The sequence below is a fragment of the Arvicola amphibius genome, chromosome 5 (assembly GCF_903992535.2).
Source record: "Arvicola amphibius chromosome 5, mArvAmp1.2, whole genome shotgun sequence".
In the NCBI taxonomy this organism is placed as follows: domain Eukaryota; kingdom Metazoa; phylum Chordata; class Mammalia; order Rodentia; family Cricetidae; genus Arvicola; species Arvicola amphibius.
In genome coordinates this window covers 147839928-147865900 of record NC_052051.1, presented here as the reverse complement: position 1 = coordinate 147865900, position 25973 = coordinate 147839928, and the positions used below count along the sequence as shown (strand labels likewise).

General features: G+C 45.9%; 1 protein-coding gene across 1 annotated transcript in view; it reads right to left on the bottom strand.

Moving 5' to 3' along the window:
- Positions 1-25973, bottom strand: part of Myo5b (myosin VB) — a 182930-nt gene that overhangs the window by 116237 nt on the left and 40720 nt on the right. Inside the window, exons 5-7 of the mRNA XM_038329582.1 lie at positions 13170-13326; positions 6636-6779; positions 5114-5195 (exon numbers count right to left, since the gene is read on the bottom strand). Of these exons, the coding sequence (XP_038185510.1) occupies positions 5114-5195; positions 6636-6779; positions 13170-13326 (383 nt within the window). The remainder of the gene's footprint in view (positions 1-5113; positions 5196-6635; positions 6780-13169; positions 13327-25973) is intronic.

Here is a 25973-nt window from a genome sequence, read left to right as displayed (position 1 = left end):
GAATCCTTTTCTCAGGACCCAGTAATAGACACTGAATACACGTCAGCTAAACACACTCCACAGCAACTCCAAGCCCTCAACGCCATGTCCTTCAATATATCTAAGAATGTCTATGGTCTTTTTCCATTCTGTCTGCCTGCTGATTGCCATTGCTGTGGGTCTGACCTTTGGCAAGTGTTGTCTCGGGGAATGTTGTAAGAGATTCTAAACCTATCTTTGCAGTTTGGCTTACATTCTCCCAATCCCCTGCCCCCCAATGCTGCTAACTTCAGTGACATCACCTCCTACATAAAGCCCTTTAAGAGTCTCACTGCCCTCAAGGCAAGGGTCAATGTGTTAAATTTTCTGTGGCATGGTCACCCCCTACTCCTTCAAATTCAGGGCTTGTTCATTTCTTCTCTTTGTGTTCTTTACATGTCTGTCTCCTCACAGTCTCTCCTCAGTGCTTCCCTTTGTCATGCTATCAACAGTCCCTAACTACTCTATTTCCTCATCTCTACCCATGGCCTGGTGCTCCTATATACCAACAATGCCAACAATTCTAGAAAACTGAGCGCTAAACACTGCCAGGCCCAGCTACAAAGTGTCAGAACTCAGCACTGATGCTCAGGTTGATACACCACCAGCACTCTAGGAGGCTAGACCAACACCTGAAGAGCAGGACATAGAAAGGAATACATGGAGCATCCTCTGTGTGCTGAGAGAGGGTTCCTGGAGGATGGACTTTGCACACTTAGATGAATGGAGGCCAAGGTGCTTGAACTGGAAAAGAAAGGCCTTCAGCCCTTTACCCACTCCAAGCTCCAACAAAAGTAAAATTTTATGACTTGCTTGCAAAACATATTTAGCACTTTCGTAGCTAATTACTCCACAAGCTCAGGGTTCTGAGCAAGAATAGATCCAAAAGGCTAATAATGCAATTCCTCCTCTTAGACTCACTCTTCAAAATAGCTTATCTGGCAGCTTTCCCAGTGCCACCTAAAGACGACTCACTTTTTTTTTAAAGTACTTGCTCCCACTTTTCAGCATAATGAGCAGGACTACGGCATGCTATGGGGCTGCACAGGCTTACCAGGGGATGACCAGGATGGAGAGCCACTACTGCAGCATTCCATTGAGAGATGATGGATCTTTAGTGTCCCATGACTTTTTTTAAAAAAACTCATTACTGAATGTCAGCCAAGACAGCAGAGTCACTAGAGACTCCACAGGAGGACATCTGGCTTCCGCAATGGAGGGAAGGCATTTTCAGCATCTTCAAAAGATCCATCACTGTGGAGAGCGAGGGTCTGCCGCCTGCTGTTCTGTGTCTGGCAGACCACCCCCACCTTTCCGACTCTGCATTTCCAAACTCAGGTCCAGCTGGGTTGTTTCTTAGGCTGAGGTGACACTGCCTGCTGACGGATCTAACTGCTGTCAACAAGGTCATCTCCTTCTCTGCTTCCTCCTGTCTGCAGTCACAGGCTGTCATAACAGGACCCCTTAGTAAGAGACACGAAAGCAGTGTATGACTACTCCCTCCCTCCCTGTCCGGCTGGCTGCAGCTCAACTGTTTTCCACTCAGGTCCATGAAGCCAGCACCATCCTTCCTTCCTACTCACAATACCTTCTCTTACCATCCAGTTACCATCTCTCTCTCTCCTCCTCGCCCCACTTCCTCTCTCCTAAGAATTTACAAGGATCAATAAATACTAAAATGTCTATTAACTGGTTCATAAGACAGACACTGGCCCAGGCAGTCAACAGAGCACAAAGAAGTCATCAATCTATGATCGGAGCACCAAACATCAAGGCCAATGTCACAGACCTTGGACCTCACCTGGGAAGGCTGTACTCTGACCTGTGCAAGTCTATGGTGACCATGATAAAAGTGTGTCAACACACTCATGAGAGCTAAAAGGAAGGGGGACTTCCTTAACCACCTGAGCAACAGATTTAAGGAAGATGGGAACTTTACCATCACTGTTCCCCAAGGAAATTTCCACTGGACTTTGCTCTAAACTTCCCAAGGTCATTTTAACCATAAAGAACAACAATGGGGTAGAAGAATAGAGCAACATGACACAAATCCATGTCGTCCATCTCCAGACAGATGAGCAAGTTCATGCCAGGCTGCCAGAGGTTTCTGCATAAGGTGTTTTAGGTTAAGAACAACAGAAGGATTATGGTGTCTAGAGAATCTCCTGGAGCTTTTGGCTAGCCTGCTTACTTGACTTTCACAGCTATTTATCAGGGTTATTGGTGAAACCAATCCACCCACAAGGCCACAGGCTTATCATAGGCTCATCATTTCACTCCAAGATGCAAGAAATTGATTGAATTGAGTAATTTTCAAGGATCCTGGCAGAAGCCCAGGGAGTCTGTACCTTTCACAGACAGAAAATAAGGGAAAGTCATTTTAAACCTCAATACAACTCACATAAATGAAGAAGTCAGGCAACTTCCCTATTAAAGTTCCACTCAGGACAAAGTGGCCAGTCAGGTGGATCTTGTCACTATTTGATTCTCCATAAAACCAACCTTAGAGAAAATTAGCTTCTGCAGGTTGGCCATGAAACTCCCCCAATATTCTGGGAAGACAAGAGGACAATGACAGTGGTCCATACTGTAGTTGCTTATCTGACCACTTGCGACTAAGACCTGGCATCCAACCCAAAAGGCCCCAGGTCAGGCCAGTGCTCAAACAAGGGCCACCGAGAACTTGCACTATCTGGGAGCATGTGTTACTTGTCCTTGGAAGTTATGGTAACCCTGGAAGGATCAGCCTTGCCAGCAACTGCACAACAGGATAGGCCAGCACAGCGGGTACCATCCAATGTGTCCTTTCTGGGTTCCAAGTAAACTATGACTTTTTATAGGGGACACATTGGCCTGAGACTATGCTTCCTGCAACATAGTGCTTACCATTCCAATCCTGTAATTGACAGGCTAAACTACAGTAGAACCCACAGCTGTGTCATTCAATATTGTGCCAACATGGCCTGAGTTGATGAATGAATCAAATTATGTGAAACATACAAAGAACACCATAGGAACTTATCAGGAAGCAAGCAAACCCTGGAACCACTTAGGGTTTGAAAAAGAATTGCCTATATTAGGAGGTATGGCCTTGTTGGAGAAAGTGTGTCACTTGGGGTGGAATTGTGAGGTTTCAAAAGTTCATGCCAAGGCCAGAGTCTCTCTGCCTGCAGATCAGGATAATACTCAGCTATTGCTCAGTGTTATGCATGCCACCATGCTCCTCACCATGATGATAATGGACTAAACCTCTGAACCTGTAAGCAAGCCCCCAGTTAAATGCTTTCTTTTATAAGAGTTGCTGTGGTCATTGTATCTCTTTACATTAATAGATCAGTGACTATGATACTACTTAATAGACTTTAGCTGCTGGGGACACAGCTGGGACTGGTGCTGGATCTTCAGGATAGCTAAGATTTGGGGACATAACCTCAACAATCTATTTATCTCAGAGCTGCAAAGACCAACCAGCCTTTGCCTAAACAAACCAGCTCTTCACATCATTTTTTAGCCAAGGCTCTCCATACACAGACCCAAATACAGATAATAGGCCAACGACAAGATGCTGTTCAGCTCCTGGATGGCCCCTCATCATTCAGGGTCTGAGGTCTCAGAACCAAGACGATCCAGTCCCAGAGAGAGGAGGCAGGAGCTCCAGCCCAAGGAGAGATGCTCACTGAAACACAGTCAGGAATAAAAGCCTGCCCACTACTCCATCTCATATCAATGCTTAAAACAAGGGGGATCTACTAATGTATTCATGGGGAAAACAAAGGATGGGCCCACTTACTTTATAGAGACAAATGAGTCACTACATTGACTATGGTGGCTGTGAGGCACTTGGTTGTTTCTCTTCCTTCCAGTTAGCGCTCCACCATGGACATGCTAGAAGCTTCCATGGCTGTTCAGAAGGGATCCACAGTTTTGCAGTATTGAATCTCTCTTATCTTAACTGTGACTTATCCTTCATATGTGTACTTTGCAGCCTTTACCACCAAGGCCAGCACTGTTCCTATCCTTTCTGTCTCAGCCCTAAAATATGACTCAACACATGTTGGTAAAAGGAAAGTGATCAGTTGTAGACGCAAGTTTCTGTCCTTCTGGGTCCCACAGCAGCTCAGTCCCAACAAAACATACAGAGGCATATATTAATTATAAACTGTTTGGACTATTAGCTTAGGCTTATTATTAACTAGCTCTTGCAACTTAAATTAACCCACAGTTCCTGTCTATGTTCAGCCACATGGCTTGGTATCTTAGTACAGCATTCTCATCTTGCTTCCTCTGCATCTGGCTGGTAACTGCATCTCTGCCTTTCCTCTTCCCAGAATTCTCCTAGTCTGTACTTCCAACCTATACTTTCTGCCTGGCTACTGGCCAATCAGCATTTTATTAAACAAATATGAGTGACAAATCTTTACAGTGTACAAAAGCATTATCCCATAGCAAAGAGCATTATGTAAATCTCTAGATTGTCTGAAAGGGACCCATTTTTCAAGGTGCAGAAAGAAGACACACTTTTTTTCTTTTAATAAATAATATGTGCATGTATATTGCATATGTACATGCTTGTGTGGGTCTGTGAGCATCCATGGAGGCCAGCAGTCACACTAGGTGCCTTCCTTGCTCACTTCTCTCCCACAATGTTTCACACAGGGCTTCTTACTGAGCCTGAGCCCATCTATTCCAGCTAGGCAGACTGGTTGGCCACAGAACTTCAGGAATTCACTTCTCCATTCCCCAGGACTGGGGTTACTGAAATGGATTCATATACAGCTTTCTGGGAACCCAAATGCAGGTCCCCATGCTTGTGCAACAGCACCCGACTGAACCATCAGTCTCATAACATGCCTCTTAAAGCAGGGGACAATTGCACTGCTCGGCAAAACACACTTCCCACCCCTGTAGCTCAACCCTTGCAGGTAGCCTAGGATTAGCGAACCCTGCTTTAGTAACTGACAGTGAGGTTCTGATGGGACTAAAGGACAGGGGCAGAGCTGACACAAGAACCTACAAGCCAGGGTTCTGGGCAGAGCTCCTTGCTGCCTGATGCAGCTTTGCCTTTGCAGAGGACCCTGGGTACCTGCTGACATACTTAGAGAGAGTTCTTTAAATTCAGGAAGGCTGGCAGCAGCGCAGAGCTGGTAAAAGATGTGGTAGTTCCTCTCATCTTCTGCCTGGGGGAGAAAAGGAAATCCATTTTAGTCAGTGATTCCTCCATCACCTCCTTGGCCACTCTGACCCTAGGTGGTGTGAGCTAGACCACCCTCCCTCAGGCTTTTCTTCCATACCTCAGCCACCTGCAGTTTCACCTGCCTTATTTTCTATTTGCTATGACTGGGCCTTCTTCTGTGAGGACCTTTACCTCTTGGTTTACATGGAAGCAGGCATTTCCTTTTTTTTTTACTATATTTAAACACCAGTGCCATACCACAAATGGCGGGTCAGCCAGCAAAAACTACCATCCGTGTGCTGCTTGATTGATACTGTAAGACCTTTGCTACCCTGTTGGAAGCTCCTCCAGGGCTTGGGACTAAGTTAAAGCCGAGTTTGCCTACACTTTGGGGCTGGTCAGTCAGGAATCTCTGATGACTTTGACTGGACACTCATAACTAGAATAACCTTAAATTTGTAGGGTGGAGGGGGAGACAGTGTGTAAATATTTAGGAGCCCTGGATAGACAGCCATGGAAGAGGAAAGCTCAAAGCCAGGGTGGATTACAGGCAGCTTGTCAGTTCACCCAATAGAGCTGCCTGCTCTCTCTGCTGCACTGAAGGAAGGATGCAGGACTGCCCAACCAACCTGTGAGGGAAGGCAGGGCTGGCCTAAAAGTTCATGCAATATTTGTTACCCATTAGCAGGGAGTCATCACTAAGATATAGCTCAGAAGACTCTGAGGGATTCTGGGAAGAGCTGAATTCTGGGGACTGGGAAGTCACTGTGCATAAGAAAATGCAAGCTACAGACTTGAATCAGGTCACCTCTGCCATCTCAGTCCAGAGGTGGAAGGGTGGGGCTGCTGCAGGAGAATGGTAGGTGGAGTTGCTAGAAGCAAGGAACAGGGAGAAAGGGTTCAGGCAGAGACCAAGGAGGGTCAGCAGGGAACAATCAAGGGCTATGAAGGAGAAGAAATGAGGATTGCTTCCTAGGAAAGAATAATGTGTGTGTGTGTGAGTGTGTGTGTGTGTGTATTGTATGTGTGTGTATGCATGTGTGTATTGTGTGTATGTGTGTGTGTGTCTCTGTGTGTGTGTGTGTGATGTCAGCATGTACACCTATCTTTCTAGCCACACCTGTATATTGACCCACCCAACAAGCAGGTTCTTTGAAAGCTGCAGCCCAGGCTCTGTGCATCACATTCTCTAACGGGAAGGCTGTAAAAACCTCAGGAGGAGCGCCCTGTCCTTTATCCCAGGATCCAGCATTTGCTTAACACACAACAGGCAAAGCTGTGCAAAGCATTTGCAGAGACCTAATGCTTAGTCTAAATGATTGTTTACTCTGAAAGGGAAGAATGAAAACAAGAACGCTGATCCCGGGCCACAAGACTGAGCGCACAGGGAGTGGGCGGAACAATACTGGCAGCAGAATACAAATGACCGAGTCCTGCCACTCACCTGAAAGACCACCCTAGACTTCTCCAGCAAGTAGGTCCTCATGTTGGCCCCAATGATGTGGTATTTTTTATCAAAGCCAATCTCAATGAACTTCCCAAAGCGGCTGCTATTGTCGTTGCGAGTGGTCTTGGCATTCCCGATAGCCTGGATTAACAGACAATAGAAATGTGTATAAATGAGGGAGGCTGGGAAGATGGCTCAGCCAGTAAAGCACATAGGTGCCTCTCCTACGATCACCCCACCCCCACTGGGCTTCTTGACTTCATGACTGTAGGCCTGTGGCAGCATGGTTTTCATACACACACCTCTGCAACTGTGAAGACAATGGGCTGAGGGAGAAATACTGCTCGGTTTGTTTAAAACTAAGCCAAAATCAATGTCACTTCTGAGCCCCTTGTACAATCAGTGGCCACCGGCCAGAGCTATGTGTTCAGCCAAAGACTCTCTAGAGAAACAGCCGCCAGGTCAGAGAGACTCTAACCCACCATTCCTCTGCTCCTCTTTCCTTTTTATGTCTAGAATACACATGTGACATCTGTACCGGTCACCCTGGGCCCACAAAGCCAAGGCCTAGAGAACCAGAGCCCCTGGCTCTGATGTTGTGCAGCCATCAAATTGGTGCTTGGGACCACAGTTCTGCTGTGCTTGATCTACTACAATCCCTCATGCAATCAAGCAGCCAAATGCTTTGTCCCACTGGTGAATGGCACTTCCTAGGAAAACCATCAAATGACATGCCTACCCCACTCTTTATTAAGGTAGATCAGGAAGTCACCCACTCTATGGATCATTTCCTACACAGCAGGGCCACAGATGGAATACTATGCAGTAATCTTTTGTGGGGGACGAGGTCTCTATGAAGCACTGACTGGCCTGGAATTTGCTATGGAAACAGTCTGGCCTCTAACTTATAACAATCTTCCTGAGTTCTGGGATTAAAGATGTATGCCATCACACCCAGCCGATAATACTCTTTAAATTCAACCACTAAATAACTGGTCTACTATGATTTTTCGCTTTCTATAAGTCATGATACGAACACGCCAATAATTGACTTTTCTTATTTTAATCTCTTCTGTTTCTTCACATTTTCAGGTGGTGAAAAGGGTAGAAAATCTCACTGCAACTTTTTAGTGGCCTAGAAAATATGACGTGCCCAGATGCTGAAAGGAAGATCTGAACCCACCCCATAGTCCAGGCCAGCCAACTCCCACTACTTATATCTGCTCCTTTCCAAGCCCTGGTGTCCTCCGAGATGAAGGATGGAGCTGAAGCTCGTCTCTACGGCTTCACCAGCTAACTCCTTACACACTCGCACTTCATGCAGACACCTGTCACCGTTCTTGGTCTGGAGGTGAGCAAAGTGAAGCCCGCGTCCATGCTCTCTGCTGGGTGAGTGGTTCTGCCAACACTGGTCTGCCCGTGTACCATCCCGCAAGTGTCCTACTGCATGGACCTGACCCACACCACCACTGCCTCTGTCCCGGATAATGTTAACTATCTCTCTTTATGTTTTCTATTCCTGGTCTTGTGACTTTCAGTCAATAATCCTCTTGACTAACAGAGCAGCCTGTGTAAAGTGTGAACCTGATTATATTCTTGGCATAGAGTGCTTCCACTACCCTTTAGTTTTAGAACTTCAGCATGGCTCACATCCTGGTAGCAGCCCACCTAGTCTTACCATTCATTACTCTATACTTGGTCCTCAGACCTAAGAAAACAGAACACTTCTTTATTCTTCCATAGCCCTGTGATTCTCCATACTCACACAAGGTTCAGCCATACTGTTCCCTTTTAGGGGATTCTCTTTCCATAGCCCTCCAACCTACCAGCCGTTCCTGTTCAAATCCAGACCTGAAAGCAGGCAGGCAACCCTTCTCTGACCCCACAAGTCAGAGGAGTTCCCCCTACCATGCATTTTTCGGGTCCCTGCACACACTAGCCCTCCCCTCCAGGGAAAGAGGGGTGCACAAGTACCCGGGTGGGCTTCTAATTCCCCAGAACAAATGCCTACTCTTGAATTCCAGGGCACAATGGCAGACTGTCACACTTCAGTGAGGCAGTTCTGTTTTGAAGATAGAAAAGCCAACTGTCCTCTCCAGAATATTGGCAACAGTTAGACACCCTCGGGTCTCCAACGTGAGGCCCTGGGCTGGGCTGCTTATTGTGTCAGTTCATCTGGACGGGAACTCTCAGGGGCAGCTGTCACTTCTCATTGTACATACAGGGAAACATGCTTGGGAAGGTCAAATAATTTGCCAAGGTCACATGACTAGGAAGCAGGCAAGATTCAAATTCAGATACACCTGGGTTCTCAAGTCTCAACCCAGGTTACACGGAATCACAGTCCTTCATGCTGCCTCATGGGTCACCACTGCGCACACCAGACAAGAAGCTGCAGACATGGGGGCATCCACAGTTCTAAGGACCGAGCCAAATCAGAAGTGAACATAGACAGTAATACCAATCCTCCAAGGAAACCCTTCTTAGCTCATCTGGCAGAGCAGAGGACTGTAGAGGGTGGCATGTAGAAGTATTGATCTTCATTTCTACCCTCTCAAGAAAAAGAAGAGGAAGGTGCCTTTCAGAAACAAATCACACTAAAAACACAAGGTGATGGAGGAGTGTCTATGTGTTACTTTCATTGGTTAATAAAGAAACTGCCTTGGCCCCTTTAATAGGACAGAAAATTAGGTAGGTGGAGTAGACAGAACAGAATTGTGGGAAGAAGGAGTGGGCAGACGCTTCAGGCAGTCACCATAGTCAGTCGCCATGATTCTCCTCTCCGAGATGGACGCAGGTTAAGATCTCTCCTGGTAAGCCACCCCTAGTGGTGCTACACAGAATACTAAATATGGGTTAAAGCAAGATGAGAGAATTAACCAATAAGAGGCTGAAACTAATGGGCTAGACAGTGTTTAAAAGAATACAGTTTCCATGTAATTATTTTGGGTGTAAAGCTAGCCAGGTGGCGGGACGCAGCCCCGCCGCTCCAATCTACAACAAGGAACCAAACCTATACCCAAACTCCCAAGTGGGCACTCTCCTCCCTAGTTTCAAGGCAAAGAACCCTACCTGTCACACATTCCTGCCCCTGACATGTTAGAGCAGCCACACAATGAAGTAAAGTCTCTGTAGATTTCCCACTGGTCAGTACACAAGTGGTAACCGAGTCTGACTGTCACCATCTTGTAGTTCTGATGGATTAGCAGACCTAAGCCTAACCAGTGGCTGCCGATGTCACGGCACAGCAGACAGACAGCCTGGTCCTCCTGAAGAACACCTATAGAATTGCCTATTAGAATATTGTAAAAACAACCACAACATTTACTTCTATATTTTCCACCCTTAAAACACAGACAACTGAATGTTAAACACGATGTTAAACTGAATGTGTTAAACACGAATATGCAATCTGCAAAAGCCAGTTTGTGGAAGACTATAAAAGACCATCTATTGTCACCAAATAGAACTTAAAGTTCCAATTTGAAATTTCAAATTTCAAGAAGTTCAGATGTTTTATTTTGTAAAATAGACACTGTATAAATTGACACTGAAAATCAGGTGCGGGGACTCACATCTTTAATCTCAGTACTTGGGAGACAGGCAGAAGAAACTCTGTGAGTTCAAGGCCAGCCTGGTCTACATATTAAGTTCTAGGCCAGCCAGAGCTACAGAATTGTACCATGGTTCACACAAACAAACAAACAAACACCACTCCATGTTCTCTGCTGTTTATGCATACAGGAATATGAAATTCAACTAGACTTTCCTGTATAATTGTATAGCAATATGCAAGAATACAATGAATACTTTTAATGTTGGCTTACATAACAGAGACATTGCCATTAACTTGTGGGCAAGAACAGAGAGAGGAAGGGGGAACAAGTAGTCATGCCAGCAGAAGGAAAAAGGCTGGAAAAAAGCAAATTGCAGTGAATCTTATAGAGAACAGAATCCTATCGGTGGAGAAAAACATAGTGTGTACAAAAGGACAAGAGGGTCTCAGAAGAGACAATGTTGGCTGGAATGATAGACCACATAAGAGAACACAGGATGTAGGCCATGTAGCAAGCAGAATCATATATGAATCTTACATGCAGATTAAACAGCTGCCGCTAGTTTTAAATCAATAGAAAAGATAAAAATCCCAAAACTCACACCTTTGGTCTTTTTACTTTTTTAGGTCAGTTTTGTTCACTGTGTCTCTAACCTATCTCCTTTCAGTAGGGGAAATGTCTCCGGCTCTCACAGTTATATGTCTGGTTTCACGATTCCTAAGCTGTCATAGGGTTCTCTAGCCTGGACTTGGGTTCTGCCCCTGCCCCCACCCCTGGTCTCTTGATTAGTTTTGGTCTCCTAATCAGTGCAGACTTTGGGACAAATCCTTCCTAGGATGCTCACAAGCTCTTAAGAAAAATGGGGTCAAGAAATCACACCAATCTGCCCCAGTCAATCCCAGCCTAGTCTCCATCTCCATAATTAAACAGCTGCCACTTAGCTCAGCCTACTGGTCCTTCTGCATCCTCAGACTGCACTCAGCTCTCAGTCTCCCCGGGAGGTATCTGCCCTGAGAGCAAGGAGACACAACACAGTAACTGATGGCTTGGGGGCGAGCGGGAGAACTCTTCTCAGGGACTGAGCAGAATCATCGGTAATCACTGCTCCCAGTTCAGACACTGTTCCTAGATCTCTCTGAGGAGCCACAAGCTGATGACTTCCGGACTAAACCTGGAACATTTGAAAAGTTGCGCTCTTGATTTTGGCAGGCAAAAAGTTCCCCACTTTCTGTTGGCAACATTCTAATCCCAGTCAGGATCCCTCCTGGTTCTGCTGCTTCCTTTTCACAAGCAAAGTCAAGCTTTCCTAAAGACAGCACTAACAGTTCACATTTGATGGAAGGAGCCCTCAGCACTTAAGCAAATGGTTTCCTAAGCAGCTAGTTGCACGAGGCAAAGCATTAATGTCTGGGGCCCAAACAACTGCACTTACATACACTATTGTGATTAGGGCGGTTCATGTTCTCACTCCTCATTCAGACTCTAGAGAGTACACCCTGGTCTTCTTTGGGGATGCATGTTGTTCTTACGTTTCTTCCATGACAAAGCAACCTTCTCACAGAACTCAGAAGCCTGCTTAGGCTGTAACAGACAGTGCATACTTTAAATTATTAGTAACCACTATAATTCCCTGGGCCAGGACTTAATTTGACAACTTTCATATTAATGTCCATAGGAGGAGCATTCATAATAGTCAAAAGGTAGAAATACCCACATAGCCGGCAGGAGAGGAATGGCCAAACAAACCATGGCGTGTTGTGCAATGAGACAGCCAGCCATAAAGAGAACAGAGAATTGATAGATATGGATGAACCTTGAAAGCGTCATGCCAAGTCAAGCTAACCAGATACACAGGGAGCAGTGTTATACGATGCCACTCATGTGAGGTCCCCACAGCAGCAAGAGTCAAAGAGGTTGAAAACAGTTTGGCAAGGACTTGGGGGAGGGAAAAATAATTGTTTAATGGGAGCAAGGTTTCTACTGGGGTAATAGGAAAGTTCTAGAATGGGTGGTAGTGATGGATACACAAACAATGAATACATTTAATGCCTCTGATTCATACACTTAAAGTGGTGTATTGCTGCCATGGGTATTTTACACAATAAAATTTTTTGTAAATGCCCTTTTTGTCTTACTTAGTAACACAGTGTCTTGCTTCCCATGTAATATAGAATAAGCCCTACCTTCCTTCCTTAGCTGCTCCTGGCCAGCTAAAGAAAGAAACTAGAACAGTGGAGGGTCCCAAGTTACCTAGGCTATGAAGACATTCTCTATCAGAATATATCGTTTAAAGAGGAGAAAGACAGAGATAGAGAGACACAGCGAATGGAAGAAGGGAGAAAGGGAAAGAGAGAGAGACTCTAAACCATTATGAGCTATAGCGAGACCAAATTTTTAGAAACAACTTTGGCCTGAACTTAACTCAAGTTCCCTAAACCCACCCAAACCAGGCTCCTGTCATATGTCCTGCCAAGGACAGGACCCAGACAGCCTGTGCCTTGGCTACTTTGTGCCATCACAGGAAACTGTTTCAACAGCAGCAACAGTATCACACCTGCTCTGGCTCCCCTTCACCCTTCTCAGCAAAGACAAAGTTTCCCAGTTTCTACCTAGTCTACCTCACTCTCTGAGAACTGCCTCCTAATGCAGAGTCTTTCAAAGTATTTACTGGGTCTGGTGAGATGCCTGTGTTGGCATCAAGAAGAGGAGGACAGCAGAGGTGGCAGCAGGCAGGCAATGACCATTACTACAGCACACGCAAAGTTCAGGGACAGAGGGCGTGAAGACATTCCACCTACACTGGGGTCCTGCAGGATGTGACCAGGTCAGATGCTCTTCATACTGGATTCAGAGGCACCCTCTGCTCTCCCTGACATAGGAGGGGTGTGAACGCTGCCCAGATCAGCTGTGTCAAAGATGCTCTTCATCATCCACACCACATTCAACCCCCAGTGATTCCCTGGGAAGGCTTTACCTCCATGATGGGACTGGATGCCAGGACCTTCTCTTCAATGTTGGTATCACTGGCTGAGCCACCAACCGTGGCAAAATAGCGCATGGCATACTTGGCTGACACCGTCTTCCCTGCTCCAGACTCTCCGCTGACTATGATGGATTGGTTCTTTTCATCTCTGGAAGGGAAAGAGCTCTGGTCAGTCACTGGCCATGGAAAGGTGCTGCTGGCTGCCAGGGACTCCGATGGAGGTGAACCTGATAAGAGGCATCTCTCGGGGACAAATGTGGATAACTGGGTAAAGTCTGCCCTCCCTCATAGGCTTATACAAGCTCTGAAAATCAGAGGAAGAAAGCAGGTATGAGCAGGGTTTTCAAACAGCATGAGCTCTCCATGGCTCAGGAGAAAGATGGCATGGCCAGCGGCTTACCCTACAGTGAGGGATACAGTGCCTATTATCTTAAGAATTTACACATGTGCCCTTTCATCTTTGTTCCTCCTACCCTGTGCCACTCAATTCCCTAGTTTTCTTTAAAAGAACCAGAATCTTCTCTTGCACTGAATCTAGCATGATGGTGGGATAGATTTGGACATTTCTGTTCATACAGATATAGGACACAAAGGGCATGCCACCAGTCTGATCTCTCATCAAATACAAGGATTGCAACAAAAGGGATTAGAGAGTAAATTCAAGTCAGAGAGAGGGGATCCCTCCCATCTCATAAGCACAACCACAGTTATTCTTTTAAAACACAAAGCAGGAAGACAGATAAGAAATGAAAGGTGCATGCTTTTGTGTCCCCAAGGAACACAAGCATTCAAAGCAGAGAGGAATGACAAGCATTTGGGACAGCGATTAGGGCAAGAAATTGCTTATGATGGTGAACTCGGCCATTATCCCTTCGGTTCACAAAACCACAAGGAAGGCTGGCACTCAACTTCCAACTTTCCACTCTGATAACAGCGCCTGGTACCACATATGTGCTCAGTATCTGCTAGTGAACTAAAAGCAGTGTAGGGCCCAGGGGATCTAACCTAAATGAAGGCATACTTTAAGGACTCAGGACCCCCAGTGCCAGGTCCTGTGGTCTCCCAGGCAGAGTGGGTGCAGAATAACTGAGAAGCCCCCATGATGGGATACCCGGCCTTGCTAGTTATTAAAGCTATGAGCATGGGTGTAAAACTGCCAGCTGTGTCCAGGTCAGGGCCAAAGCAGAGGAATTGGTCAATGGTGTGACAATGTAAAGGACCCTGCCCAGCTTGAGAGGGATGAGAAACAGAGAAGAGCCTGGCTGGAGGTGCAAGAGCTTGAAATAAAATCATGTGAAGGACAGGGTGGGGCTAAAGAGATTGGGCCCGCAAAGCAGGCCCCGTTAGCATGGGACATAGAGGCCTCAGCTGACAATCATGGACAATCGAAAAGGGACCCAAGGGGTTCTGGATGAAAAGCAGATGCAGAGAAGATGAAGTTGAACATAGACGTCTTTAAAATCAACCACCCAACCAAGTAACGAAAATATATATAGATTCCTTCCTAGCACTTGGAAAGGAAATTTTCCACGTCTTCTGAGACGCCCTTCATTCTAGGCTGCCATTGCTCTCATCAGTACCCATTTTATCTCCTGACTCTCACAGCAACTTCACACTGAAGGGTGCCCTCCAGACAGGTCCACAGTGTGGCTGCTTCCCATTCATCCATTTATTTATGTATTATTATGCATGTCTGCCTGCTTTTATGTATGTATACCATGTGTGTTCCTGGTGTCCATGGAAGCCAGAAGAGTTACAGATGGTTGTGTGTCACCATGTGGGTGCTGGAACCAAATGCAGTAAGTGCTCTTAGCTGCTGAGCCATCTCTCCAGCCTCCATTTTCATCCCCCCCCCCATTTTTTTTTTTTTTGCTTTACATTGTAAAGGACTTTGGACACCATATCAGGGGTCACCTTTGTTCTCATATTACTTCTATTTCCAAGTCCTTAGAGAACTGATAAGAGGCACGAGAACCTAAGATGCCTGGGAATATAACCTGGTTTTACACCTTGGCAATGGTCACATGGGTCATGCCCCTTTTCTGATGCCACCCTGAGAGCTCTCTGTGTGTAACAAGAACCCAAGACTTTGGAGTTTTATTCATCTCTTATCCCTGTTGTAGAATATTAATTTACGGTGTGTTACTTTTGTTTATGTTGCATTTGTTAAACTCTGTGAAACTGTGTTACTTTACCTGTCTAAAACACCTGATGGTTTAATAAAGAGCTAAATGACCAATAGCGAGGCAGGAGAGAGAAATAGGCGGGCTGGCAGGCAAAGAGGATACATATAAGAGATCTGAGAGAGAAGGAATTGGGAATGGGAGAGGAAGGAGGAGGACTTCAGGGGCCAGCCACTCAGCCACCCAGTCATCCAGCTACACAGTTAGACACAGAGTAATCAGGGGGAAAAAGTATACAGGAATAGAGAAAGATAAAAGCCCCAAGACTACAGATAGATGGAATAATTTAAGTTAAGAAAAGCTGACAAGAAACAAGCCAAGCTAAGACCAGGAATTCATAAGAAAGAATAAGACTCGTGTGTGACTTATTTGGGAGCCGGGTGGTAGACACCCCCAAAAACTAAGAGTTCAAAGAGCCAACATCTTTGCATTGTTCTGGCAACAAAGTTCAGTAGTGTGCTCCTTGCACAAGCATGAGAACCTGAGTTTGGACCCTTGGTGCACCCAGAAGAGGCTGGGTGCAGTGTGTGCACCTGTCATCCCAGCACTGAGGAAGTAGAGGCTAGAACATCCCTGGGGCTTGCTGGCCAGTCATTCTAGCTGGTGAGTGAGAGTCAAAATTACACAGAGAGGCTGTCTAAAAGAATAAAGTGGATAGCAATTGAGGAATATACCGAGTGTGCATGTGCACGTACACACACACACACACACACACACACACACACCCCTTCGTATCCGAGTCTTTTTAGAGGATGGCTACTAGAAGTGCTCTAAGCTCCCACTTAAGCTGGTGACTATCAGGGCAGGTACTTCCATGTATGGCCAAGTCAGATAAACTCACTCTTAGACCACCTAGTACCTTTAAACAGACCTATGAGGTATGTACAATACCATGTATCCACAAGAATGATGGGGCAACACCACCTTCAACTTTGTTCTTCCTTTGTTAGCTCCTCTGGACTCAGAACTGGAATCCAGGATACAGACATAAAAACAGAATGAATTTTGAACTCAGTTGTATTAGCGACTGGCTGGCTGGCTGTGTACACAGTTATTAACCTACCAATCACTTCAGCATCTCTTAGGACTGGGATCCCTAAGGCATAAGCTGTTCTGAGTGGCTGCCTTGATTTGGTACGGGTGTCTCACACCCCTGGCAGATTAAATTTCTAAATTAATGCTCTAATTACATTTTTTTTCCTTTTCAAAAAGTTAAAAAGTTATTCAGTACTCATCAAATCAAGTTTGAGCTGCTCAGTTGAGCACATGAACCCCTTTACAATATATGATACTAAAGTCATTAAGAAGTATGGGGCAATCTAAAAGAGTGTAGAGTGTGTGCTGAGCTCTGCTGCTTCTGCCACTAACAGACTCTGGAAGCCTCTTGATCATGCTACAGAGGAAAATCTGCACTCAATACCTGCTATGAGATCATATGACAGTTCTGTGAGTCGGCCACAGTGGACCACTTTGCCTATGAAGAGCACATATGTTTCCCAGCACTGCATCTGGGGTACTCTCACAACTGAAGTTCCTACAGTACAGACCCTTCGGGAGTCATCCTGACTCCCTACCCTGGGCATCTCAAAAAAGGCAATTTCTTCTCTCTTGAAGTCTAGTGCCATTTGTTTTCTTCCACTTTTAATAAGTTGCCACCTGTCATGTTGCAGTCCTTGCTGCATGACTTTCATTTGCCTCCTTTCTCTGACATTCTGTCACCTCATCTCTAAATCAGAAAGCTGTGACACAGGTTCCCATGTAAGTTTCTCCATTTTGACATTCAATCACTCTACAACTGATATATTAATGGGAGCAATGGATAAGGAAATGATTAGTGCCAATTTTAGGACATTTGAGGATGGGCACATGGATACATGAATAAACACAGAATCCTACCCAACATCCTTCAAAAATTACAACCAATGTTAACTTCAGCCATTCGGCCCACTCATAGAGATGATCTAGATGGTGACATGAGTCAATCAGGTTTTTAATAAATCCTTTTCTTCTAAGCCCAGTAAAATTCCTTTTAGAGAAGGCAAACCATGGCCAAGAAACCTACTGCCCAGCTGTTATCTGGAGTCCAAGCTGTTTCCTAAATGGCATTCACTACTGCAGAGAGAAAATGCCTAGAAAGACCTGTGCCTTACACTGGAGCAGAGGGTTCTGGGGTCAGCAGCTCAGCCATCTACAGGTCCTGGCAAAAGGCCTGATACCAACATCTACACCCTGCTTCTTGTCAGAGTTCGCCCCAGGCTCCCTTCCTGGACACCTGGGAGGCAAGACTTACCTTCAAGACCCCTAAGTCTTCTAAGCTTCCCAACACAGCACTTCAAGCTGAGACAAGTGACCTCCCCTGCCCACGGTTCAGGTGGGTACAGAACATGGCACATGGGGTTGTTGAGACATGGTCATCTGGTCAGCCAATGAACAGTTCAATCCCCTGCAGAAGGGTGCTTTGTTTGGGCTTCATTTGCCATCCATGTTCTCCCAATCAGCAACACACATACAGGAGTCAAAGAGGAATCCTGCTTGAGTCATCTCTGAGCTCAGAGCTCTGCTCTGGAGGTCTGACTCTCAAGGAACCGACTTGGCTATGACTTGTGGCCAGGTTTCTCAACCACACTTAGGTGGTACCTTTTGGCCAGGTTTCCCAACCACACGTAGGTGGTACCTTTGGCATCTCCTACCATCCAACCTAATGCTTTGCTGGTGACATCAGTTAACATGTATGGTGCTGATCTAAGAGTTCCCAGGCACTGGCATTAAACCCTCAGTGTCCCTGTTACTAAGACCCAGGGAATTCAACTAGAAATAGAAAGCCAGTGCTTTGTCGTGTAGGCCATCTAGTCTCTACTCAATCCCTCCCCCTAGAGCACAGGAGCCTCCATGCTGATGACCCTTCCCTCCCACTCAGAACCGAAATCAGCTCATCCTTCTCACTTCATCTCCAGGACACAGTCTGTCAGGTCAGTCATTATTTGTAAGCACTGGACAGCAACTGTCTAACCTCTTCCTCCTGTCCTTTACTGTAGAGGGAAAAGGCTTTGCGCACACAGATAAGCACCGGAGAAGCCAGGAAAGTCAAATGCACAGCTCACCTCTTCAACGGGAAGAAGTGTGTAGCTGTTCTTCCTGGAACGCTAGGAATGATATTGTTTTACACCCGGGTGATCCTTTGCTGTCTGGTGGCACAGGCTCTGTCTTAGCTCCCAGAATTTATGTTTCTACTTATCCAAGACCTTTTCTCAAAAAATCTTGAACATTGTTTTCAGACCATAAAAGCAACTGTTATGAGTGAGGTCACTTGTACTTTACAACAGCTTACGTGACGTCTACGTTATCTGAGGACCAGGCCATCCTGAGACCCACAGGTGTTATGTTTACCTCAGTCAACCTCCCTAGACCCTAAATCCTGGGTGCTAACTGAGTCCACAGTACCTATTCTTGTGAAAGAATCCAGAAGTACTTTGTAAGGAATCTCAATATAAACATGTCTTAAATTGGGACTGAGTTAACTGCTATCTGAATATTTTTTTTTCCAAACATTGTGCTATGCTTCAATATGGCTGAAGTCAAATGATCTTGGCCAGACTCTAGAAGTCCTGGTCCAGCACCAGTTATAATAAAATCGGGCTGAGCTGAGTTTCATTCTTGTCTCTTCATGGATCATTTTTTCCCTGCTTTCTGTAAACCTGCAGGGCAATCGCCACACTTTACCATGCCCTTCTCACATGACTTTCTGGAAACCAGCGAGGCTTTACCTGCTCCTTGCCATTAAGCTGCCTCTAAGGAAGAGCCACACTGTACTGGGCTCAAGGCCTGGGAAGCCCAGCTCCTCTCCTGCTTCACTGCCTGCTAGTCTTCTCCACTGACTATCCACACCCCACAGGCTGTGTCCCCCATTCTCTCCTACTCTGTGCCAGCCTGATGCTTTTCTAGATCAAACTGATTGCCCCACTTTCCATTCCACAGCTCTTAATGCCTGGTACTCCATCACATCATGCCTCATAACATCTCATTTATAACTGCTCTTTAATTTAATTACTAGCCATTTACATCATGCCCATGTGTTTACGTAGCTCTTAGTCATGTATCTCACACTTAATAGCCATAAAATCAACAGATATCAATCTCTATATTTTAAAGATGAGAACTCAGAAGCTGAGCATATCCAAGGAATGTGCTCACAAAGCCTGAGCAAGAGATACATCATGTCAAAACTTAAGCACAGGTTTGTGTATCTGTTCAACCTTCCATGGCCTCTCTCTTCTCTATGACCGTTCCTTTCTAGTTAATGAAGCAGTGTTAACAAATCTAGCCCTAATACAAGGTGAATGTATGTATCCTTGGGGTTGATTGGCCCACAGCAACTCCTCTGCTCAAGCACACCATCTGTAGAGGTCTTTCCCCAAGCACCCCATCATCATGCCACTTACTCCGTAATTTACTAATGTTCTTAGACTGAAGTCTCATGATAAATAACCTCAGATACAAGGACTTGGATGGGCAGTGCAGCACCCGAACTGTGCTACAAGGATAGCCTGCAGCCTCGTTGACATACGTAGTAGCAAGTGCTGAGCTCAGAGCCAGAGCCCCTTAGAGTTGTTTAGTTTCCCGCCTGTAAACAAAACTGGCTAACCCTGCCTTTGTGAGCCACTCACGGCTGAAGAGGGCTAGCTGTGTGGAGCCTCAGACAGGCACAAATCTCAATCTCTGAACTTAAATCTCTGGGAGAAGATGAAGAAAGAAGTGGGAACATCACCGGCTTAGTCTTCTAGTACCCAGTGTGGTTGGAAACCAGAAGGCAGAGGAAGTCTGGTTTTGTCAAAGCACAGAAAGGTCTTGTCATCTCTGACACGTTGTTAGCCATTCTGCTGTTTCCTCCATAGAGGCAAATCATCTGCGAACCCGAGTGTCAGGATATATTTTGTTCATCCCAGAGATAATCAATCGACTGTTTCTTGCTGTCTACTCTCTAATTACATTGTCAACACTGCCACTGAAACACACAGTGTCTACCATGGTAGCAGTGCGAAACCACCATATTAGATCAGGAAGGAACTGTTCAACAAAACTGTCTGCGTCAGTACCAAGTACAGAGGTGCTTGCTGCCAGACTCGGGGAAAAGTCACAGAGAAACTGGGAAAGAATGGCTGTATCAAAATGGCAGTGTTGTATCCTGTCTGGTTTTGATAAACTCAAACAAAGAGATGGACTAACAAACCCATATTAATATAAAGTGATAAAAAAATCCTGTTGAACAGCGAGGGAAGAAGCTGCAGAGAGAGAGATTGGTAACATGGTGTAAGGGCAAATGGGGAGAAGGTTGGTTTGGAGGTAAAGTTAGGCGGATGGGGATCAGGACACAGAAAACTCTAGGGAGGTGTGACCTAAGAGCCACATAGTCACAGTCACTGTAACATTATGAGCTCTGTCCCAAGATCAGGAGCAACATAAAAAGACTGCTGTGACGAGAATATGGGCCAGATGGATGCAAGCAAACCATTTGAGGAGCCACTAGCAATCCAAGACCGACAGAGGGAAGGACATGGATCCAGACATCTGAAAGAAGGACACCATATGGGAAGATGAAAATGGACTTCTGGGTAAAGGATAACCACTCAGTGCAATTTACCTCCCAAGTATCATTTCCGACTTCTGTTTCACAGTGGTCTTAGGAGTTGGGAGCTTTTTAAAAACCACACAGGTGTAGTATAATACATGGAATAGCAAAGGGGACACAGTTCAAGTAGGCCCGTTCCCTGTGGGTCTGTCTCCACCACATCTGAGAGAACCCCTGAGAGCTCCATCCAGCCCAGTTCCCTGGAGTATAAGCAGGGACAGACTGGGGACTGGCCTTTGTGAACAGGAATGTGCCTGCTCCTGGTCTCTAATTTTGCTACTGTTATGAAGCATAATGTAAATATCTATATGCAGATGGTCTTATGCGACCCAGTGAAAGGGTCATTTGAGGGGTCCTGACCTACAGGTTGAGAAGCACTGCTAGAGCATTGTTAATCAGACGCTGCATGAATCGGCTCAGGCAAACGCAGCAATTCAGACGTCTCGTAACTTCCTTGGGGTCCATGTTACCCTGTGTACAATGTAAACAGCTTTAGAAACTGGCCGGAAGAGACTAAACAGTCCTTAAGGGGAAAATGCAGGAACTGCCTTCCTCCCCAGCTCAGAGAACAGGCACCATTGCTTTCCATTCCGTACTCCAGCAAGACTTATGACTCACCCAGAACATCAGGCAGCTTCCTCATTAGCTGGATTTATATTCCTGAACATCAGCGTTGGGAAAGCAGTACAGCTGCACGGTTTTGAAGTCAGAGAAATCAAATGCTACCAAGCAGGGCGGCACAACCTGTAACCCCGGTCTGAGGTTAACTAGGTCTGGGTTATTTTAGAGCGTCCACTCCACAGGCTATGGGACTAGCTGTAGAAAACCCGTGCTTATGGGCCCCTCCTTCCCCTCACGCAGCTGCTGCAAGTCTCGCACACTTAATTCAAGGTTACGTTTTCCTGTCTCCAGTCCCCTAAAAGGAAGAGTCCCTAGACTCATGGAAGGGAAACTGTTTCCTCAACCACTGAAATAATTAAGACATGGAGGGCTGGTGGGGCTGGGGGACAGACGTTTAGCACAAGATGGTGTCAGGAGCCAAGAAGGCCCGTTGAGGACACAAGACTGTGGTTACGTGGTACAGAGCGCAAAGACACAGGGTGAGCAAACTAGCTACTGTCTAGTGCGCTGCCGGTGCGCACACATTATACTGTGGGCGAGAAAAGAAACCTCCAAACATTGCTTGGCTATGGAAAAGTACTACTAATTGCACCCATTCACGCCAGTTATTTGATTTCTATGACGAAATTATGCAGCACCATGATTATGAATAGCATTAAACCCGATACATGAAAGCTGGTGTAGGCTTCATTCAATGGCAAAGATAAATGTTCCATCTTCTGAGTTACCTCTAGAGTTTTTCAAATGCAATGGATTTCTCTCTCTCTGGGAACAGAGGCGCACACCTGCAGCATAGGGAAACCAGTTGCCTTGGGACTGTCACCCGTAGCATAGCATTCCAGCCAAAAAAAAAAAAAACCTTGGGTGTTCTAGGGGCAGATAAAAGTCTCAATTAAGCAAATGGCTTCTAAGAAAGCTATCAGGAGAAGCAAACAAGGAAGGCTCATGCTAAACAAGTACTTGAACCTCAGTTTCTCAATGACTGGGTCAGAGTGTGCTTAGATTTAAGAGTTGGGAATGAAGGTTCCAAGAAACACTGGAGAGGATGTGATGGAGGGCAAAATGTAAGTCAGTGAGGTTGGTGGCACCTCTGCCAGGTTCACGGGAGGAGGTTTGGGGTCCGCATGGTCTCCATGTTCTGTCAACAGACTGTGCAGTAAGAGCACTATGCCCCTCTCCCTCCAGCAGAGCTTGGGGTAGACCGGAGGGTCTCTGGATTCTCAGAACACAGGACTGGGGACGGGAGGACAACAGCATTTACTGTTCTTGTATACCAAGCGGCCAAGACGGCGAGAGAGGAACCGTGTCCTCACTGAGCACCGGTTATACAGCAGCGGGCTTTTACTCCAGGGACTCCTCCTCTCCAGCTTCATCCCCAGCTTTGGCAAACACCACGCCTCTCACTTTGGTTACTTCACCAGCATGAGCACAGGAGCGAAGGGTGAGAGTGACGATAGCACAGGGAATGATCTTGCCTGACCACACCAAAGGACTTCCTCAGCCGGCTCAATTTGGGTGGCACAGTCTCTGACTGCAGGGTAGGTCTGGGTCAGAATTCCACCGTGTTCTGTGCCGTGGAACCTCAGCGAGGACCTGCAGATCCAACGGCTCCGACTAACATACAAGGCTGTCTACAGCAAAGTGCACAGAACGGTGCGAACCCAGGGAATGAGATGTGAAAGTCTGAGAGGTCCAGGGTAGAAGAGGAGACACAAAGAGGCAGGAGACGAGAAATCAGCTTGACCAGGCAAGCTTCATTCATCATCCAAGAAGAACCAGTACTGGTGGAGATGACAAGGAGCCTGCAGTCTGTTCTGAGGAACCCAAGACCTGCATGCTCCAATCAAACGGGACTATTATGTTCATATTCAGCCTGCACTTCCTTCTTACATCTTCCTTCATGTGAAAAGTCTCCCCAGATTTTCCCTTCCCTAGTTCCTTCCCCTGCTCCCTTACTATCTATCTCCTTGAGGCTGAATGAAAAGATCATCTTTGGAACCCCACGGTGAAAATTCCCCTAAAAAATGGCTATTCCTCCCTCCAATGGGTCACCCCTACAGTTCTTTTCTCACTTCTTTTCTAAGTGAAAAGAGTTGAGAACAACAAAGCTGAGGACCAGGCATCTTAAGTCCAGCATTCTTTCTTCCCACCATGCCAAGGTCCTTTAACTATGTTATGCATCTGACCTCAAGGGCGGCTGGCTTCTCTGTGAAATGCCTGCTTCTGACTGAGGCATGTAAGCAGGTGCAATCTGCCTGAAAGTTTGGTTGATAATTTGTAGAACAGCAAAGCTCAAGGCAGGCACACAACCCACATCAGAGCTATTCATCAACAGTGCTCACTTATTCACTGGTCTCGTCGGTACAATGTCCCATGTCTGTGGCTCCCACAGCACAAATGAACGCCATCCATAAAGTCTCTAAAGTCATCTGAGTTCTCAGAAGGCTCACTCTAACGAGCTGGAAGAGACCCAGTAATAGAAAGCAATCACTCATTCGTTAGGCAAGCAGGAAAACTTGCCGGATCTCAGACACCCATCTAACAAAATTAAAATTGAGGTTCTCTTTTTCTCACCCATGCAAGATCTGGATAGTATCTGATGGGTACCATCTGGAAAATGCTGTTGAGAAGGGCCACCTGCATCTCTCCACTCCTCACAGCATCCCTCCCCACCCACAGCTATCTGAGGTTTAAGACAACAAAGATAGGAAGACACCACACTTAAGTCACTTCACATTCACATCCTCTGGGCAAAACCAGGCAGCATCATTCAATGAAAACAAAATCTGCCAATACTCTGCCAGGTGGGAATGCAATCAAGACCTTGCCTGTAGCCAACAGTGTCTCTATTGATGGCTTACCTTTCTGTCCTCTCCCAAGGGCCTTTTTATATAGCACACATGCATGACCGTGTGCACACATGCACATGCACACAGGCACACACACATATATTCATGAAGGCACACATTCATACACACACACGAGAGAGAGAGAGAGAGAGAGAGAGAGAGAGAGAGAGAGAGAGAGAGAGAGAGGCACATATAAAGCCAGGAGTTAGTAAGAAAATAGAGTAGGGTAACACAACGCAAAACACACCATAATCAGTATCTCCCTATTCGACCACATTTAACGCCTTAATTTTTCCTCTGCTACCAACAGTTTAGCCTCAGCTAACATTTGCAGTAATAGTCATTTGCAAAAGTGAAAGCTGTATTTTTAAGTGTCTTTCAGTGGTCCTTTAGTGTCACTTATCAAGATCCTGAAGTTTTTGAATGACAAGAAATTCTACTGAAGCAGAGTAAGGAAAACTAAGCCATGCAATGGTGACAGCCACCTCCCCTAGGGACACAGGAAAGGGACCCTGGAACACATTCTCATGGGCTCACCAGGCTTCCTCCTTCCTCAGCCCCAACATGAGCAGATGGCCCCTGCTCATCAAAGCCCCTGCATGAAACACCGTGTTTGGCCTGGGAGGCAGCACTCTCAGGGATGTGCTGATCTGCCCTGTGCTGGTACTGATTAATCCAGAAACTATTAAAATTCTTGAGGACACTGGGGTGCCTAGAAGAAATCCAAGCAAATCTTGGATGAGCGTCTTTACCACTTAAAATCATTCACACCTGCCCTCTACCCCCATCTAACCTGGACTCACCTACTTAGGTCATCTAAGAGAACCCTTCCCTCTACATTTCCCCACGCTGCAAATACTGCACTCCCAGGGTTACTGCTGTTTTCTGAGCTGTAATGCACATGTCACATCATACAGTGGAACAGCCTCCAAATACCTTCTAGCATTCCACCACTCCAAAGAGACCCCATGTCTAGATCATCAGCTGCCTCTCACTGCCCACAGTCCTCACACCCTACCTTACCCAGATGGACTTACTGCATCTACAGATTTGTCCATTTAGGACATCTTATGTAAATGAAATATAGCATGTTTCCTTCTGTGACCAACTGAGATCTTTCAGTGTGCTACTTTGAGGTTTGTCCGTGTTATGATATGTTGGTACTTTTCTTCATTAAACTTCTGAAGGACATAATTTTCTATGGTATATGATTTTATTAATTTATTTTCAGCTGATAGCACAGGTCATTTTGGGCAAGGATGAATAATGATGTATTTGTAGGTGAGTTTTGTATGGATGTATGTTTTCATTCCCCTTGGATCAATTGCACTGACTAGTTTTATGTCAATTTGACACAAGCTATGGTTATCATTTAAAAAATGTCTCCAGAAGATGAGGCTATAAGCAAGTATATGTGGAATTTTCTTAATTAGTGATTGAGGGGGGGACGGCCCAGCCCATTGCGGATGGGAACACCTCTGAACTGGTGGTTTGGATTTCTCTAAGAAAGCAGGCT